Below are 18,328 nucleotides of genomic sequence, written 5' to 3'. Positions count from 1 at the left end.
TGTGAAAACATTGTTTGTCACATATAGAATTTATAGCAGTAATGTTCTAGCAATAGCTTCTGAAAAATTTAGGTACCATTGCTAAATGTTATTCATTGCATGATCTAACACGTGATTGATCTTATATAGATAGGCGCTTTAGAGAAACTTTCTTTTTAAAGTTCACAAACAATACAGATATATATTCTGTTTCTGTCATCTAAACTGATTAAGTAATTACATATGCAATATCACAACAGTTGCTAATCATTTATCTGTTTTAGTTAATTTTTTACACCTAGAAAATTTTAGCTATTATTGCAAGATCATTTTTTTGAGTGTAAGTTTTCCATACAATTAATTTGTAATGGTAATGCAGTGATCTACACGGAGAAAATTTTATATCAAAAATTACTATATACGGTAGTAGCCGCGGACCATGAAGGAATTATAAAAATTTTTACTATGTTTTTCACATGTGAAACATAGCAAAAATTTTCGGTCTGCGGCTTTATGGTCCGCGGTTACTGTCGTACATAGTAATTTTTGATATAAAATTTTCTGCGTGTATAAGTAAGGTTAATTTATTAATATAATGGATGACTTTTTATATGCATTGTCAATAAAAAGTAATTGTAATTTAAATGTCTCATTTTTAAGAAAATTTTTTAAGAAATAATTTTATTTTTGTTAGTTAATATCATGATATTTTAGTAATTCGATATTACAACTTACATAATTATGACTTATGTCAAGTTTTTTTAAAGTTTATCTAATGGGAGTTTGCATTAACCATTCCCACGCAGATTCTTTAGAGCTTTCAAGATTATTATACGATAGATCCAGATCAGAAAGAAGCAAATTGCCAAACTCTTTTGGTAAAGAACTGATTCTGTTCCCTCTCATGTTTAATGTTGTGAGACGATTCAAACATGTGATTTGCAAAGGTAATTTAGGTAGCTATAAATAGCAATGATTCATAAATATAACGGTAAATGGTAAAAACGTAAAGTAACTTTTTATTTTTTAAACAAAAATTTTATTCTTTTAAATAGTAGTTAATATCACAATTAATTTATATTACATTATAATATCTGTGTAAGTAGATAATGGATCTTACGTCATTATAATTTATTTTCAATGATTGTAAATTCCTTCTAACAGGAGCTTGCTCTAACCATTCCCACGCAGATTGAGTAGTATACATGATATAATTTTTGGATAATGTAATCTTTTGAAGATGATGTAATGTACCAAACTCTTTTGGCAAGAAATTAAACTTACATTCTTGTAAAGTTACATTTCCTAGATCCCGAAAAGGTGTATGCATTGTCAAAGAATGGTACAAAGAATAGTACAAAGATTCTTTTCCAATTCTCGATTTTATTATCTTCTTCAAAACTTTTTGAAACTTCAATTTTCTTGATCTTTTCTGAACAATACCTTTATTTTGCAGCATTGTAAAAATCTATGCAATTTAATGCAATTCAAGATTGAAATGGGTAGGATATTGTATGCATTTTAAAATATCCAAGTTGTGTAATACTAGAACAATCCTTCTGAAAAGCGTAGTTATAAATTTTATTCGATCGAACAAAGTTATGTACTTTGAATTTTTCTTAAAGAAATTCTATTATTCTTGACAAATAAATAATATATGTACATTTCTACCTTGTCTATTCATAATTTCAAAAGAATTATAAAGCAAATGTTACTTTAATATGTTTTTTCAAGATAAAAAGATCTTCAAAGTATAAATGTTGTTATGATATAGAAAATGTTACAAAATGTTGAAATTAATTTAACTCATAAATTTGGTATTTTATTCGATAAAAATAATTTTGAGTTAAACGTATGGTGAATATTACCTCGTTTCTTCTCCTACGGAGAAAGCGGCTTGTGAACGATAAAAATGCGAATTGTAAAACGTGGTTATCTGTGTTATATGACAACTGCTAAACGTATTGCTCTGTACATACGTCCAAACTGCTATGCATAAAGTCATTGATGTTTATTATTTCTTGTCGATGTGGGGAAAATCATACGTGCTTTTGCCGAATGTTATATAAAATTGTGATCCATCACAGTAAACAATTTTTATATTGCAGGATTGATATATAATTAGTGAATTAAAAAGAATTATTATTTAATTAAAAAAAATTATTTTATGATAGCGAATAAAAGAGTTTACCTTGTTATGCGTTGTGACGTGTTTCTATTTTGATATTTCAACAGAAAAATCTATAAGAGTATCAAGCTGGTAATATAGAAATCATGTATCAAGGAAGTCATTTTCGTATATTATAATAATACTCTATCTATGTTGCACAAATCGTAACAGTCTTGTATAGCTTAATTGTATGTCATAACGTTGATCATTCAATGCGTGATTCGAAATCATATTACAATAATTTGACTTTTTCACATAAATGGTATTTAATAATTGACGAAATAAGTTATTTACTTAAATTAATAAATAATTATTAAAAATGAAGTACGTTGAATTGAATTGAATCTAAATAGAATAAAAGTTAATTTGCCAAATATTTCACATAATTTATGAATTATAATATTCCAGTACATTTTTCTGCTGACAAAATGGTGATTTACAAGAATCACGCTGATGAAACGTTTTATTCTTTCAGATAATAATGTTATTATACTTAGTAAATATTACAATTTTTTAATATTGCATTGTTTAACTTACAAAATTGTGATTCATGTTTAAGCATAATAAATTATTTCCAATAGAAGATAGTTTAAGCCATTTCTATGTAGATCGAGTGGATTTTGCACGACAATTGTGCAAAAATAAAAGATACGGAAGGAGAGATAACGTACTCAGCTCCTTTGACCAAAAAAGAAATGTTATTTCTCTCCGATGTTAATATTATTAAATTTTGATAAAGTGCAACGATTGTGTAGCAATCGTAAATAGATTTTCTTACAGTTAGCATTCTTATTTCTTTTTTTAAAAACTGACTAAATTTTTTATTTTTAATATTTTTATAATCATACCTTTATCTCGTATCATTGTGCTGCTAATTTCAAAAAAAGTTATAAAATCTGTTTGTGTTCAATATATGTTTAATACCTTTCTTCCTACAAAAAAAAAATATTAATTTTTGCGAAGATAACAGAAAATATTAAAGATTGTTGATATTAATGTACTTTGTATAAAAATAATGTCTTATTTAATTGCTAATGTATTAAAGAAAAATCTTATTTTACGTTATTTTAAATATATGTGCGTATCACCTCGTTTCTTCTGTTATATTTATAAAAAAATGTAGAGCTTTATTGGCAATAAACTACTATCGAACTAATACAAAACACATTCATGTGTTGAAAAGAAGTTTCAAAAATTTTAAAAGTACTCTTCCATTGTCAACGTTAAAGCTACAGTATAATGTTAATTATATGTTTATTTGTTTCGCATGATATTATTGACACACGAATATACGATTTGATGAAAAGCAACTTTAAAAATTTTATCAAAGTAATAACGATATTATGAAAAATATTTTTCTTCTTATAAAAATATATTAGAGTAAGAATAGATTGCAAAAAAAGAAGAGAGAAGAGAGAGAGAGAGAGAGAGAGAGAGAGAGAGAGAGAGAAAGAGAGAGAGAGAAAGAGAAAGAGATTGAAAAAACTGTAAATATAAATCTTATGTAATTAAAGAACATATTTGTATTTATAAAAGAAAAAAAGTTAATTAACTTTTTCCATTAGCACACTTGACTTTGTTGAAATGCAAAAATTAAAATAACAAAATTATTATTCAGTTTTCTAAGAAATATATTCTTAATGTCACAAAACGTTGCATATCATATGTATTTTAACTTCATAAAAACATTGTAGTTAATATTAAGCTTTAGAGATATGTCGATTAAACGTATTAACATTTTATTTTTACTAATAATAAATGTTATAAAAAAATGATACATAAACTTAGTGATAAAGTATAAAAATCATGCAAAAATATCTTGAATTAAAAGCTTGAGTTAAGGAAATCAAAAAATTTCAATACATTTTGTAAGACTGTTATGATAGAAAAATCTTGAGAATCTTAAAATTTTGCAAGTCAAAGAATTAAATGCCTTCAATAATATAAATGTGTGAACTATTATACATAATTTAACACATATACATATACACAGGCACATGTATGTATACAATATACATATGCATACAATATACAAGTATATACACAAACATATATATATATATATACACACGTATATATATATACAAATTCAAGACTTTAAAACTTTTAAGATTTGCCCAAATTCTCTATTAAAACAGTCTGCAAGATGTTTAATGATTATTGATTTTCAGTTAATCTTGATTTGTTTAAAAATTTGCATGTAAGAATCTATTTGTCGAATCTTATCACTAAATATATATGTAATTTTGAGTTTTAAAATATATACAAAAATAATAATATCGACGAATATCGATAAATTATATGTATACTCGTCAAAGAATATATGAAATTCAAAAGTCTTAAAATTGGTCATATCAGATATTTTTATACAAATTACATTCTGTTGTAAATTTTAAGTCTAATAAATTAATTATGTCTTCTTAAAACAATAATATGTTAGCACACTCTGATGAACAAGCATAACATTCAAAACTTGCATTCATAATATTTGGTGATCCACGGAATTGAACATACAGTCTTTCATAATACTGAGTGAAATTTACGAAGCGCTTTTCATAATAACGAAAACATGGAGTTCCACAGAAGTTGCAATATTTTTCATTATCCAAATATCTGATCAATGATCCTGGTAATTTGTTCTTGTATTTCATCCTATAATATCGGTAAAATTAATACAAATATTAAAACAATTTTGATTTATACATATAATATTTTTCAAAATTCAAGTTCAATATAATTAAAAACATCAAAATAATAGCGACAAACCGAGATTTCTCGATAACATCAGCTGAACAATTGAAAAGACTTGGCACTTCATAGTCTTCATTGTCATTCCAATTAAATGGATTCTCATCAACATCTATATACACCGATAAATGTGCCATATTTCCTGGCAAATATAACAAATCATTATTATACACATCAAGCTCTTTTAAATTTTTTAGAAATGCCAAACTTTGTGGTAAACATGTTAACTTATTTGTGTCAAGCTTTAAAATAGTTAAAGCATTCAGCTTTCCAATTTGTGGTGATAATTCTGTTAACTAGAAATAATTAATAACTTTATCATTTATTAGTGGATAACAAATAGAAATAAATCTTTTAATTTTTTTATAATAATTTCAGTTCTATTTATGATGTTTTGATAAATAAATAGTGCAAGTCTTACCTGATTGTTTGACAAATGTAATTGTGTCATTTTATTTCTAACCGCAGCTTGCTCTAGCCATTCCCATGTATTGCAACGAGATCTCCCAAGATGATTAGAAGAGAGATTAAGAAATACAAGGTGAGACAAGGTACCTAACTCCTTTGGTAAGAATTCAATTTTGTTGTCACTTATGTCTAACAACTGTAGATTTTTCAAACATGTGATTTGTAAAGGTAATTCAGGTAGCTGTAAATAACAAAATAATTCAATAATATAACGATAAATGGTGAAAATGTTAAGCAACTTTTTTATTTTTTAAAAACTTTATTCTGTTAATTAGTTGTTAATATCATAATATCTGAGTAAGTAGATAGTGCAACTTACGCCATAATGCATTATTTTCAAAGATTTTAAGTTATTTCTCATAGAAGCTTGCTCTAACCATTCCCATGCAAATTGAGTAGTATTCACGTCATAAGGTGTGGATAATGTAATCTCTTGAAGATGATGTAATGTACCGAACTCTTTTGGCAAAAGAATATACTTATATTCTTTTAAAATTACATTTACTAGATTCCGAAAAAGTGTATGCATTGTCAAAGAATAGTACAAAAAGCAGTACAAAGATTCGTCTTCAATCTTCGATCTTATCTCATTCAAATCTTCATGAAGTTCTATATTACTTAATGCTTTCTGAACGATACCTTTATTTTGCATCATTGTAAAAATCTAACGCAATTCAAAATTGGTAGGATATTATATGAATTTTACAATATCAAGTGTTATGTGATATCAGAACAATCCTTCTGGAAAGTGAAATTATAGATATTATTCAATCAAAGTTGTGTACTTTGAATTTTACTTAAACAAATTCTATTATTCTTGACAAATAAATAATTTCTATACATTTCTACTGTTTCTATTCATAATCTCAAAGAATTATAAAGAAAATGTTACCTTAATATGTCTTTTCAATATGAAAAAGATCTGCAAAGTATAAATGTGATATAGAATGATAGCTATGATAGCTATGATATAGAAGCTGTAATAAAATGTATGTTGAAATTCATTTAAATCATATAAATTTTTGAAAATAAACAACATAATATTTGATGCAATAAAGATGATGCTGAATTAAATGTAAGGTGAATATTACCTTGTTTCTTCTCCTATGTTAAAAGCGTCTTGTAAACGATAAGAATGTGAATTGTAAACCGTGGCTATCTGTTTTATATGACAACTGCTACACGTACTGCTCTGTAACATATGTCAAAACTGCTATACATAAAGTCATTGATGTTTATTATTTTGTGTCGATGTGGGGGAAATCATACGTGCTTTTGCCAAACGTTATAAGAAATTGTAATCCATCGAAGTACACGATTTTTATATTGCAGGATTGACATATAATTAGTGAATTAGAAAAAATTATTATTTATTTAAAGAAAAATTCTCTTATGATAGCAAATAAAGAATTCATAACTGTATATTTTTCTTGTATATTTTAATTTACGTGACAAAAAGTGAAACTATATTTTAGTCCAGTGTATTACTAAGGCTAGTGCAGTGCAGTGCTATAATTCGCATCAACCATGAATGATTTTTCATATTTGTGAGTACACGTATTTTTTCAATTTATTGGTAATTATGTTATTGTTAATTTTCAAAATAAAATACGTAATATTATTGACTTAAAAGTTTTTTTTACCAATAAAGAAAAATAATCGTAATTTATTATTCGTGTAATTTATATAGAACTGAACTAAGTGATAATGTTACGCACGTAGTCGTCTGCTTTACTAGTATTCGGCGTCAAGATAAAAAATTATGTATAGATCTTGTACCAAAAGAATGGTTATTAAAACTTAAACGCACATGGTTTTGCAAATATCCGCCAAAATTAGAGTACGATAAAGTGAATGGAGTAAAGAAAATAAAACTCCAGAATTAACATAGAAGAAATATCCTGTTAAATTAATGAAAAATGCTAGTAAGTACAAGTTAAAAAAAGTAAAATAAAAAATGCATTGAATTATTTACGTTATATTATAGATAATTTCGATCAGGGACTACGTCGTATGACACGCATTTCAGAAGACACTGTTGTACTTTCAAGTGAAGTATCTGATATAGATGCTGAAGAATTGTTAGATACAGCATCAGATAAATCAAGTAAAATCAGTGATTTTGAATTTCAATCATTTTCAAGTCAAAAAATTGTAAAAGAAAAAATTACGGAAATAGAAGAAGGTATTTATTGTTTGTAAACATGTTTGAAATTCGTAAATTTATACATTTATAATTGATATTTTTATTTCGTAGATAATGACGTTCCAAGCAGTTCATCAGAATCCGTTACTTTTAAAAATAACAAAAGTTTATTTGCAATGCAAGATTTGACAACCAAAAAAAGTAACAAGCGTAAAGCGACTCTCTCTCTCTTTGACAAAGCCGAAAATTTAAATCCATTGCAAAGAACAAAATTACACAATAATTGTATAGAAAATAATGGTGTAGTATTATTTAACAATTAAGATTACTTAAAAAACTTTTACAATAATATAACTTAGATTTTCTTATAATAAATAACTAAATAAATAAATAATAAATAAATAAATAAATAAATAAATAAATAAATAAGTTAATAAATAAATAAATTAATAAATTAAGAATTAATAAATACTTATTTGTTTTCCTATTTTAGAATGCACTCAAGTCATTGCTAATGCTTGCTATGAACAAGTAAAAGTACTTATACAAAAAAAGATGGATAACATAAAAAAAAGTATTTTATACGATATACGGAAAGGATTTGAAGAATTACAAAACAATTTATTATTAAATTTATCACACAAAGATGAAATGAATCCAGTTTCTGCTTTAAAACAAATTATTGGTTTTACATTACCGATATCTATATTAGATGATTTTGATACTTTGGATGCCTCAATGGACGTTAACGAAAAAAAATGCCTTGGTAATTAATTTTTTTAGATTATTTTAATATTTTATTTAATATATATATAAATAAAATATTTTATAGGTTTATATTTTTTACAGCGTACGTTATTTGAGAAATATGTTGATGTAGCTTCAACATACAGAAAAGCTATACATAATGCTTTATCAGCTGTAATGACTAAAGATGTCCAGATATTATTTACTGCTTTTGGTCGACAAAAAAATGAAACAAAAAAATTAAACTTCAGCAAAACGAAAATTTATAGTTTACTTATGGGTATGCGTTATTTCAGCTTCTATTAAATTAATATTAATTATCAATTGATATATTTTATAATGTAAGAATAAAAAATTATTTGATAGATATTCTCGTAAGTAAATTTGGAACTAAGGAAGAAAGAGAAATAAATTCTTCCATGAGTCGATGGTTTTCGGGAGCAGTAGATCGGTGCGGAGGTCGCAAAGAAAGAGAAAATGTTGGAAAAAAATGTGAATTAATTAATTAATTATGTTATAACTATAATTATTCATATATTTAATTAATGTCAATTAATTGATTTTATATGTGTATAATAAATAATTCTAATAATAATACTGTAATTTAATTTGTGAATATCGCGCACAAAATTGATAATAATTATTGGAAATTGATACTGATCTTAAATATTGTTACAGTATTAAGAATCAGTATTGATTTTTGATACTATAATAGTATTTGAAATCGGTACAGATATTTAATACTGTTACTGTATTGGGGATTGGTACTGATTTTTAGTACTGTTATGTTGAGAATCGGTACTGATTTAATACCGTAACAATAATGGAAATTGGTACCGTAACAATAATGGAAATCGGTACTGCAGCAATACTGGAATTCTGTACCAAAGTAGTACTGTAATTCGAGTCTTGACCCAATTCTATCATCCCAGTATTTCTCCAGTATCACATCAGTACTGGCATCTAGTAACGCGCCAATACTCAGTACCAGAAATCGATACTGGGCCATTATCTCGCCGGTAGTCATTTCCCACATGGGATATTTCAACAGAAAAATTTATAAGATTATCAAGCTGGCAATATAGAAATCATGTATCAAAGAAATCATTTTCGTATATTATAATAATACTCTATCTATGTTGCACAAATCGTAAACTGTCTTGTATAGCTTTTGTATGTCATAACGTTGATCATTCAATGCGTGATTCGAAATCATATTACAATAATTTGACTTTTTCACATAAATGGTATTTAATAATTGACGAAATAAGTTATTTACTTAAATTAATAAATAATTATTAAAAATGAAGTACGTTGAATTGAATTGAATCTAAATAGAATAAAAGTTAATTTGCCAAATATCCCACATAATTTATGAATTATAATATTCCAGTACATTTTTCTGCTGACAAAACGATGATTTATAAGAATCACGCTGACGAAATGTTTTATTCTTTCAGATAATAATGTTATTATACTTAGTAAATATCACATTTTTTTAATATTGCATTGTTTAACTTACAAAATTGTGATTCATGTTTAAGCATAATAAATTATTTCCAATAGAAGATAGCTTAAACCATTTCTATGTAGATCGAATGGATTTTGCACGACAATTGTGCAAAAATAAAAGATACGGAAAGAGAGATAACGTACTTAGCTCCTTTGACCAAAAAAAAATGTTATTTCTCTCCGATGTTAAATTTATTAAATTTTGATAAAGTGCAACGATTGTGTAGCAATCGTAAATAGATGTTCTTACAGTTAAAACATTCTTATTTCTTTTTTTAGTTATAACTAAATTTTTTATTTTTAATATTCTTATAATCATATTTTTATCTCGTACCTGTGCTGCTAATTTCAAGAAAAGTTATAAAATCTGTTTGTTCAATATATGTTTGATATCTTTCTTCCTACAATAAAAAAATATTAATTTTTGCGAAGATAACAGAAAATATTAAAGATTGTTGGTATTAATGTACTTTGTATAAAAATAATGTCTTATTTAATTGCTAATGTATTAAAGAAAAATCTTATTTTACGTTATTTTAAATATATGTGCGTATCACCTCGTTTCTTCTGTTATATTTATAAAAAAATGTAGAGCTTTATTGCCAATAAACTACTATCGAACTAACACAAAACACATTCATGTGTTGAAAAGAAGTTTCAAAAATTTTAAAAGTACTCTTCCATTGTCAACGTCAAAGCTACAGTATAATGTTAATTATATGTTTATTTGTTTCGCATATTATTGACACAAGAATATACGAGTGTATGAAAAGCAACTTTAAAAATTTTATCAAAGTAATAACGATATTATGAAAAATATTTTTCTTCTTATAAAAATATATTAGAGTAAGAATAGATTGCAAAAAAAGAAGAGAGAGGGGAGAGAGAGAGAGAGAGAGAGAGAGAGAGAAAGAGAAAGAGAAAGAGATTGAAAAAACTGTAAATATAAATCTTATGTAATTAAAGAACATATTTGTATTTATAAAAGAAAAAAAGTTAATTAACTTTTCCCATTAGCACACTTGACTTTGTTGAAATGCAAAAATTAAAATAACAAAATTATTATTCAGTTTTCTAAGAAATATATTCTTAATGTCACAAAACGTTGCATATCATATGTATTTTAACTTCATGAAAAACATTGTAGTTAATATTAAGCTTTAGAGATATGTCGATTAAACGTATTAACATTTTATTTTTACTAATAATAAATGTTATAAAAAAATGATACATAAACTTAGTGATAAAGTATAAAAATTATGCAAAAATATCTTGAATTAAAAGCTTGAGTTAAGGAAATCAAAAAATTTCAATACATTTTGTAAGACTGTTATGATAGAAAAATCTTGAGAATCTTAAAATTTTGCAAGTCTTAAAGTGTATTAAATGCCTTCAATGATATAAATGTGTGAACTATTATACATAATTTAACACATATACATATACACAGGCACATGTATGTATACAATATACATATATGTATATACAATATACAAGTATATACACAAACATATATATATATATATACACACGTATATATATATACAAATTCAAGACTTTAAAACTTTTAAGATTTGCCAAAATTCTCTATTAAAACAGTCTGCAAGATGTTTAATGATTATTGATTTTCAGTTAATCTTGATTTGTTTAAAAATTTGCATGTAAGAATTTATTTGTCGAATCTTATCACTAAATATATATGTAATTTTGAGTTTTAAAATATATATAAAAATAAAAATATCGACGAATATCGATAAATTATATGTATACTCGTCAAAGAATATATGAAATTCAAAAGTCTTAAAATTGGTCATATCAGATATTTTTATACAAGTTACATTCTGTTGTAAATTTTATGTCTAATAAATTAATTATGTCTTCTTAAAACAATAATATGTTAGCACACTCTGATGAACAAGCATAACATTCAAAACTTGCATTCATAATATTTGGTGATCCACGGAATTGAACATACAGTCTTTCATGATACTGAGTGAAATTTACGAAGCGCTTTTCATAATAACGAAAACATGGAGTTCCACAGAAGTTGCAATATCTTTTATTCCAAATATCTGATCAATGGTCCTGGTAATTTGATAAATGGTGAAAATGTTAAGTAACTTTTTTATTTTTTAAAAACTTTATTCTGTTAATTAGTTGTTAATATCATAATATCTGATTAAGTAGATAGTGCAACTTACGCCATAATGCATTATTTTCAAAGATTTTAAGTTATTTCTCATAGAAGCTTGCTCTAACCATTTCCATGCAAATTGAGTAGTATTCACGTCATAAGGTGTGGATAATGTAATCTCTTGAAGATGATGTAATGTACCGAACTCTTTTGGCAATAGAATATACTTATATTCTTTTAAAGTTACATTTACTTGATTCTGAAAAAGTGTATGCATTGTCAAAGAATAGTACAAAAAGCAGTACAAAGATTCTTCTTCAATCTTCGATCTTACTATCTCCTTAAAAACTTCATGAAATTTTATTTTACTTGATGCTTTCTGAACGATACCGTTAGTTTGCATCATTGTAAACATCTAATGCAATTCAAAATTGGTAGGATATTATATGGATTTTACAATATCAAGTGTTATGTGATACTAAAACAATCCTTCTGGAAAGTAAAATTATAGATATTATTCGATCTAAGTTGTGTACTTTGAATTTTACTTAAAGAAATTTTACTATTTTTGACAAATAAATAATTTCTATACATTTTTACTGTTTCTATTCATAATTTCAAAAGAATTATAAAAAAAATGTTACCTTGATATGTCTTTTCAATATGAAAAAGATCTGCAAAGTATAAATGTGATATAGTAGTATAAGTATAAGTGTTGCTATGATATAAAAGATATTATAAAATGTATGTTGAAATTAATTTAACTCATATAAATTTATAATTTTAAGCAATAAAGATAATTCTAAATGAAACGTAAGGTGAATATTACTTCGTTTTTTTTCCTATGTTAAAAGCGTCTTGTAAACAATAAGAATGTGAATTGTAAAACGTGGTTATCTGTGTTATATGACAACTGCTAAACGTACTGCTCTGTACATACGTCCAAACTGCTATGCATAAAGTCATTGATGTTTATTATTTCTTGTCGATGTGGGGAAAATCATACGTGTTTTTGCCGAATGTTATATAAAATTGTGATCCATCGAAGTAAACGATTTTTATATTGCAGGATTGACATAATATTACTGAATTATGATAAATTATAATTTAATTAAAAAAAATTATTTTATGATAGCGAATAAAAGAGTTTATCTTGTTATGCATTGCGACGTGTTTCTATTTTGATATTTCAACAGAAAAATTTATAAGAGTATCAAGCTGGCAATATAGAAATCATGTATCAAGGAAGTCATTTTCGTATATTATAATAACTTTATCTATGTTGCACAAATCGTAAACAGTCTTGTATAACTTAATTGTATGTCATAACGTTGATCATTCAATGCATGGTTCAAAAACATATTACAATAATTTGACTTCTTAACGTAAATAATATTTAATAATTGACAAAATGTGTCAAATTTTTAAATCAATAAATAACTAATAACAAATAAAGTATGTTGGTATGTATAGAATCCAAACAGAATAAAAGTTAATTTGCCAAATATCCTACATAATTTAAGGATTATAATATTCTAGTGCACTTTTCTGATGTGAAAAGAATGATTTACAACTATCACGCTGACGAAATGTTTTATTTTCTCAGATAATAATATTATTATGCTTAGTAAATATCGCAATTTTTTAATATTGCATTGTTTAACTTATAAAATTGTTATTTATGTTTAAGCATAATAAACTATTTCTAATAGAAGAAAGCTTGAGCTATTTCCATGTAGATTAAGTGGATTTTCCACGAAAATTGTGCAAAAATACAAGATACGGAAAGTGAGATAATGTTTCGTCCCGATCAGACTCCACGATTCTTTTTTTTTTTGAATAAGATATATCTTTAAATACCAGACCTTATAAACGCGGGACCAACAAAAATTTTTAAAGAATATTATAACGCCAGAGCTGCTTTTCTCACGAGACACCACAAGCTCGAACACAGAGAAAAATAGTAGGTGGCATCAATATTCCAAACAACCTTTGCCGCTCAGTGTGCCTATCGGCGCCAGAAAAATCGTAAAAGTCAAAACTTTGCTGTAGGAGTTTTCAGCCAACTTCAGACGTTTAGACTAAGAGATAAAAAAAAACTGGCACCAGCTAGCCCATATTCTTGGATTCCACCTACAAGAACCCTAGCTAATAGATAGGGTTTTACCGAGTAATGGTCGGACAATGATCGCAGTCGCACGTCTAGAAGGCGAGACACTTGCCACGGCGCACGTGTTCAGTAGGTCTGAAAAACCGAGATGCATTAGTCGTACTCTCCATGCGACTCCAAAGGCACGCGACAGTCATAAACTATCAAATTTATTAGATCATTGAACCAAGCCCCTGCGAACTTATACACCGATTCTCAACCCTCCAATCCGAAAGTCTGGAATTGGGACAAAAACCTCTATAGACCACCTATCATTCTATCGTATGGTCTAAAGACTACGCCCACTCAGATCTTAAGGCACCGAGATGCACCCCACCTATGTTAATTAACACCAACCGGATTACGCCACCTCAAAAACCCATCCCCATCGTATATGGACCCGAAACGACGCTACTCCTTATTCGTTAGGGCCCCTTTATTTCTACCCCCATTTCAAGTAACCTGATTATCTAAACCTAATCCTATTAGCTAGAAATGACGCCATCCTCTCCCGCATTAAAAATCTTCTTGTAAGATTAATTTTTATTCGATCCTCGCCTCAAAAACCTATGATTTTCCAAATGGATCCATCCCAAGAAAAGGATATAAAAACCCGTGTTCTGGTGGCCCCAATCATTATCATAGACTCACAGTCATTTTTATAACAGTTTCGTCTTTGTTTCCCAATTTTTCGAGTAGTTCGGGCCGCGAATCAGAAAGTAAAACAAGTCGCGAGTAGTGTCGTTAAGTAATACTTTACCGTAACCGAGTGGTGCATCTCAAAAAGAGGGTCAGTCTCTTCCACAACACCATCCCTCAGCAGGGCGTCCACTTGAACGATCCGAAACTACTCTGCAACAAGTAAGTTGGTTCATTTTTTTTTTCTTTTTTTTCTCTGATTCTTCTCTCTTTTGCCGGTATTTTCGTTATTATTATCGAATGGAATAAAAAAGTTTCACAGGTGCAGCCTAGTGTCATTATAACTTTGATAAAATATTTAAATTAAAGTTGCTTTTCATACAATCGTATATTCTTGTTTCAATAATCACTCGAAACAAATAAACATATAATTGTGATTATAATGTAGCTTTAACGTCGACAACGCAATAGTACATTTAGAACTTTTAAAACTTTTTTTAAACAGATCAATGTGTTTTGTGTTAGTTTCATAGAAGTTTATTGCCAATAAAGCTCTACGTTTTTTTATAAATACAACAGAAAAAACAGGGTAATATGTATATTTAAAATAACGTGAAATAAGATTTTTGTTGAATGCACTGGCAATTAAATAAGACATTAATTTTATACAAAGTACATTAATATTAATAATTTTTAATATTTTCTGTTATTTTTGCAAAGCTTGACACTTTCTTTATTCTAGGAAGAAAGATATTAAACATTGTACGAACAGATTTTATAACTTTTTCTTCTGATTAGTAGCACAGTGGTATGAGCTAAAGGTATGATTATAACAATATTAGAAATAAAAAATTTAGTCAGTTTTTAAGAAACGAAATAAGAATGCAAACTGTAAGAAAATCTATTTACAATTGCTACACAATTGTTGCAACTTTTCAAAATTTATTAAATTTAACATCAGAGAGAAATAATATTACTTTTTCGCCAAAGTAGTTAGGTACTTTATTGTTACGTCATGATAGAAGATTTTTTTTGGACTCGGCGATCAATGTAAGCGGGCCTGATCGCACGAGCCGAGCGGTACGTTTAGGACTAGCGACGGGTCAGCGACTGAAAGAGTCGTTTTACTCTGTCAACAAGTCAACCGCTCGTAGATTCCCTTTTGGATTAAAGAATTGAATGCCTTTTACCCGTGACGGAACCTTCGTGCACAATTTGAGAGAGAAGGGTGAGGGGTGACGAACGAGAAGGGTGTAATTAAATGAATAAGAACGAAAATTTAAATTGATAATCTCAATTATATGTTTATTTGTTTCGAGTAATTATTGACACAGGAATATACGATTGTATGAAAAGCAACTTTAATTTAAATATTTTATCAAAGTTATAATGACACTAGACTGCACCTGTAAGACTTTTTTACTCCATTCGATAATAATAATGGTACGGCCGTTAAGCATATTTAATTAATCCGTCTGTTGTTTCATCGGATATTGGCCAGATACATCGAATGTTATCAACGACAATATTTATTAATTTCTTCAATAACAATATAAAAAATTACAAAAAATATTTTTTTTCCTATAAAAATATATTACAATAAGAAAAAACAAAAGAAGAGAAAAAGAGAGGGGGGGGGGGAGACGAAAAAGAGAGAGAAAGGGGAGAGAAGGAGAGACATAATAAAAAACTTGTAAACATAAATAAATGTTATGTAAACACATTTATATGTAAAAAAAATTTATTAAATTTTTCCATTAGCACACCTGACTTAGTTAAAATGCAAACTTAGTTAAAATAACAAAACCATTACCCAGTTTTCTAAGAAATATATTCTTAATGTCACAAATCGTTGCATAACATGTATTTTAATTTTATGGAAAATATCTCTGGTAGAAATTTAATGCAGTTTTCAATTGGTTATTGGGCAGTTATATTGCTTTCTTCTTAGTAATTGAAAAATATAGTAATTGTAAAACTGTTAGGGTGCCAATTAAAACGTAACGCTATTCGTGCAGTTACTACATAGAAAAATGTACAAAATCTGAATTCAGTTAGTTAGCAGTAAGAGGGCAATAAATAGATGATTGATAATTGTCACTTTTAACCTCTGTTTAAATTTTTATGACAGAATTATGTGAGTTATGTATTTTAAGCTGTTTTAATACTGTAGGTTTTTCTTTCTTTGCCTTATATTTTTGCACGCGTCTACACATTTTTATTAATTTTGCACTTGATTATTTTACAAACTTATTAAACATAAACTTTACTTGTTATTAAATTTACTATTAAATTTATTATCTTTTTATTTTAAAAACTGATCAGAAACCTTTTAATATCAATGATATATTCTGTTAAAATATATTTTGGCAAAATTAGTTAAAGCAAATTTATTATACAATAAAATATAATAAAGTATATAATAGTATTATATAATAAAATTTCTTTAACTAATTTTGCCTAGTTGTGTGCCATGCAGTATTTTTGTATATAAAAAAAAAACAAGTAATATTTAATAGTAACTGGCCGGGTGTTTAGTCAAACTGCACAGATTTCTACCAAGAATTACACTTGATATTAAGCCTTAAAAATATGTCAATCAAACGTATTAATATTTTGTTTCTATTTAACATGCATGTTATAAAAAAAATACATAAATTTAGTGGTAAAGTATAAAAATCGTGCAACAATATCTTGAGTTCCCTGGTGAAAAATATTCTCAGAATTTTTCATAAAAATTTTCAGATTTTTTACAAAAATTTTATAACTTTTTCAGAAAATTTTAAGATTTTTTGTATGAATTGGCACACTTTTCAGAAAAGTTCAGAAAAGAAATAAAAATATATAAAAATATATGAATAAATTCATTATTTCTCATATTTTCCAGATCTGTATATATTAAAGCCCGTGTCCACGATGCAAGAAATTGGTTCGAGTTCTTGGCCCAAAATGGTTGGATTGCTTCAAGAAATGTGTAACCAATCAACTTGCTGTTTTTCCATAAAAACTTCAATTTAATTGGCTATACATTTCTCGGACCAAGAACTTGGACCAATTTCTTGCATTGTGGACACAGGCCTTTAGAAATATCAAATATTTTTACAAGTTGAAAAATATACGATTTATCAATTTGTATTTTTCTACCTTATTTTTGAATGCATTTCATTTAGCAATGTAAAAACGTGTCATTCTATATTTATTTTCTAGTAGATATCGAACATAGAATGTCACGTTAACATACATGTTAATACATGTTTTATTCTGTGTTTGACATCCAATGAAAAAGATAGAATAGAAATATATACTTGCGTTAATTTGTACCGTTAAATGAAATGTACTCAAAGGCATAGCAAAATATGGAAGCTGATAAATCGTAAATTTTTTTTAGAAATATTCCGTTAAATAGAATACAGAAAAATGTACCTTATTACAACACATACTCGCATACATATACATTTAAAAATTCTATAAAAAATATATAGTAATTACAAATATTGAATTTATTACATTTCATACATAATAAATATAAAAACCGCTTATGAAATATAAATTGTAATTATAACATATTATTGGCAAAAATAATTTTTATAATAATTATTATTATAACGCTTGCAGCTATACAGCTATCGAACATTA

General features: G+C 26.7%; 2 protein-coding genes and 1 long non-coding RNA gene across 4 annotated transcripts; 1 reads left to right on the top strand and 2 right to left on the bottom strand.

The window, feature by feature from the left end:
- Positions 1 to 213: 213 nt before the first annotated feature.
- LOC136998534 (uncharacterized) lies at positions 214 to 2,143 on the bottom strand. The gene is made up of 3 exons (XR_010889110.1): positions 1,848 to 2,143; positions 1,100 to 1,538; positions 214 to 939 (listed from the first exon to the last, which is right to left on the bottom strand). It is a non-coding gene; the product is annotated as an uncharacterized lncRNA (long non-coding RNA).
- A 10-nt stretch (positions 2,144 to 2,153) lies between these two features.
- Positions 2,154 to 6,020, bottom strand: LOC105679435 (leucine-rich repeat protein 1-like). Its single transcript, XM_012379467.2, has 4 exons — positions 5,685 to 6,020; positions 5,319 to 5,546; positions 4,916 to 5,193; positions 2,154 to 4,801 (listed from the first exon to the last, which is right to left on the bottom strand). Exons 1-4 carry the CDS (start codon positions 6,018 to 6,020, stop codon positions 4,570 to 4,572), a joined length of 1,074 nt encoding a protein of 357 aa, XP_012234890.1. The 3' UTR covers positions 2,154 to 4,569.
- A 739-nt stretch (positions 6,021 to 6,759) lies between these two features.
- On the top strand, positions 6,760 to 10,539 carry LOC136998533 (uncharacterized). Of its 2 annotated transcripts, XM_067351289.1 has the most exons (7): positions 6,760 to 6,912; positions 7,056 to 7,290; positions 7,353 to 7,550; positions 7,623 to 7,811; positions 8,005 to 8,277; positions 8,361 to 8,538; positions 8,625 to 10,539. In XM_067351289.1, the coding sequence occupies exons 2-6, from the start codon at positions 7,278 to 7,280 to the stop codon at positions 8,372 to 8,374; spliced, it is 687 nt and encodes a 228-aa protein (XP_067207390.1). In that variant the 5' UTR covers positions 6,760 to 6,912; positions 7,056 to 7,277; the 3' UTR covers positions 8,375 to 8,538; positions 8,625 to 10,539. The 2 variants fall into 2 exon arrangements, with proteins under 2 accessions (XP_067207390.1, XP_067207389.1); XM_067351288.1 differs by having other exon boundaries at positions 6,760 to 7,290.
- The last annotated feature ends 7,789 nt before the right edge of the window (positions 10,540 to 18,328 follow it).

This window comes from Linepithema humile, chromosome 3 (assembly GCF_040581485.1).
Source record: "Linepithema humile isolate Giens D197 chromosome 3, Lhum_UNIL_v1.0, whole genome shotgun sequence".
Taxonomy (NCBI): domain Eukaryota; kingdom Metazoa; phylum Arthropoda; class Insecta; order Hymenoptera; family Formicidae; genus Linepithema; species Linepithema humile.
This window is presented reverse-complemented; position numbering and strand designations above follow the sequence as displayed.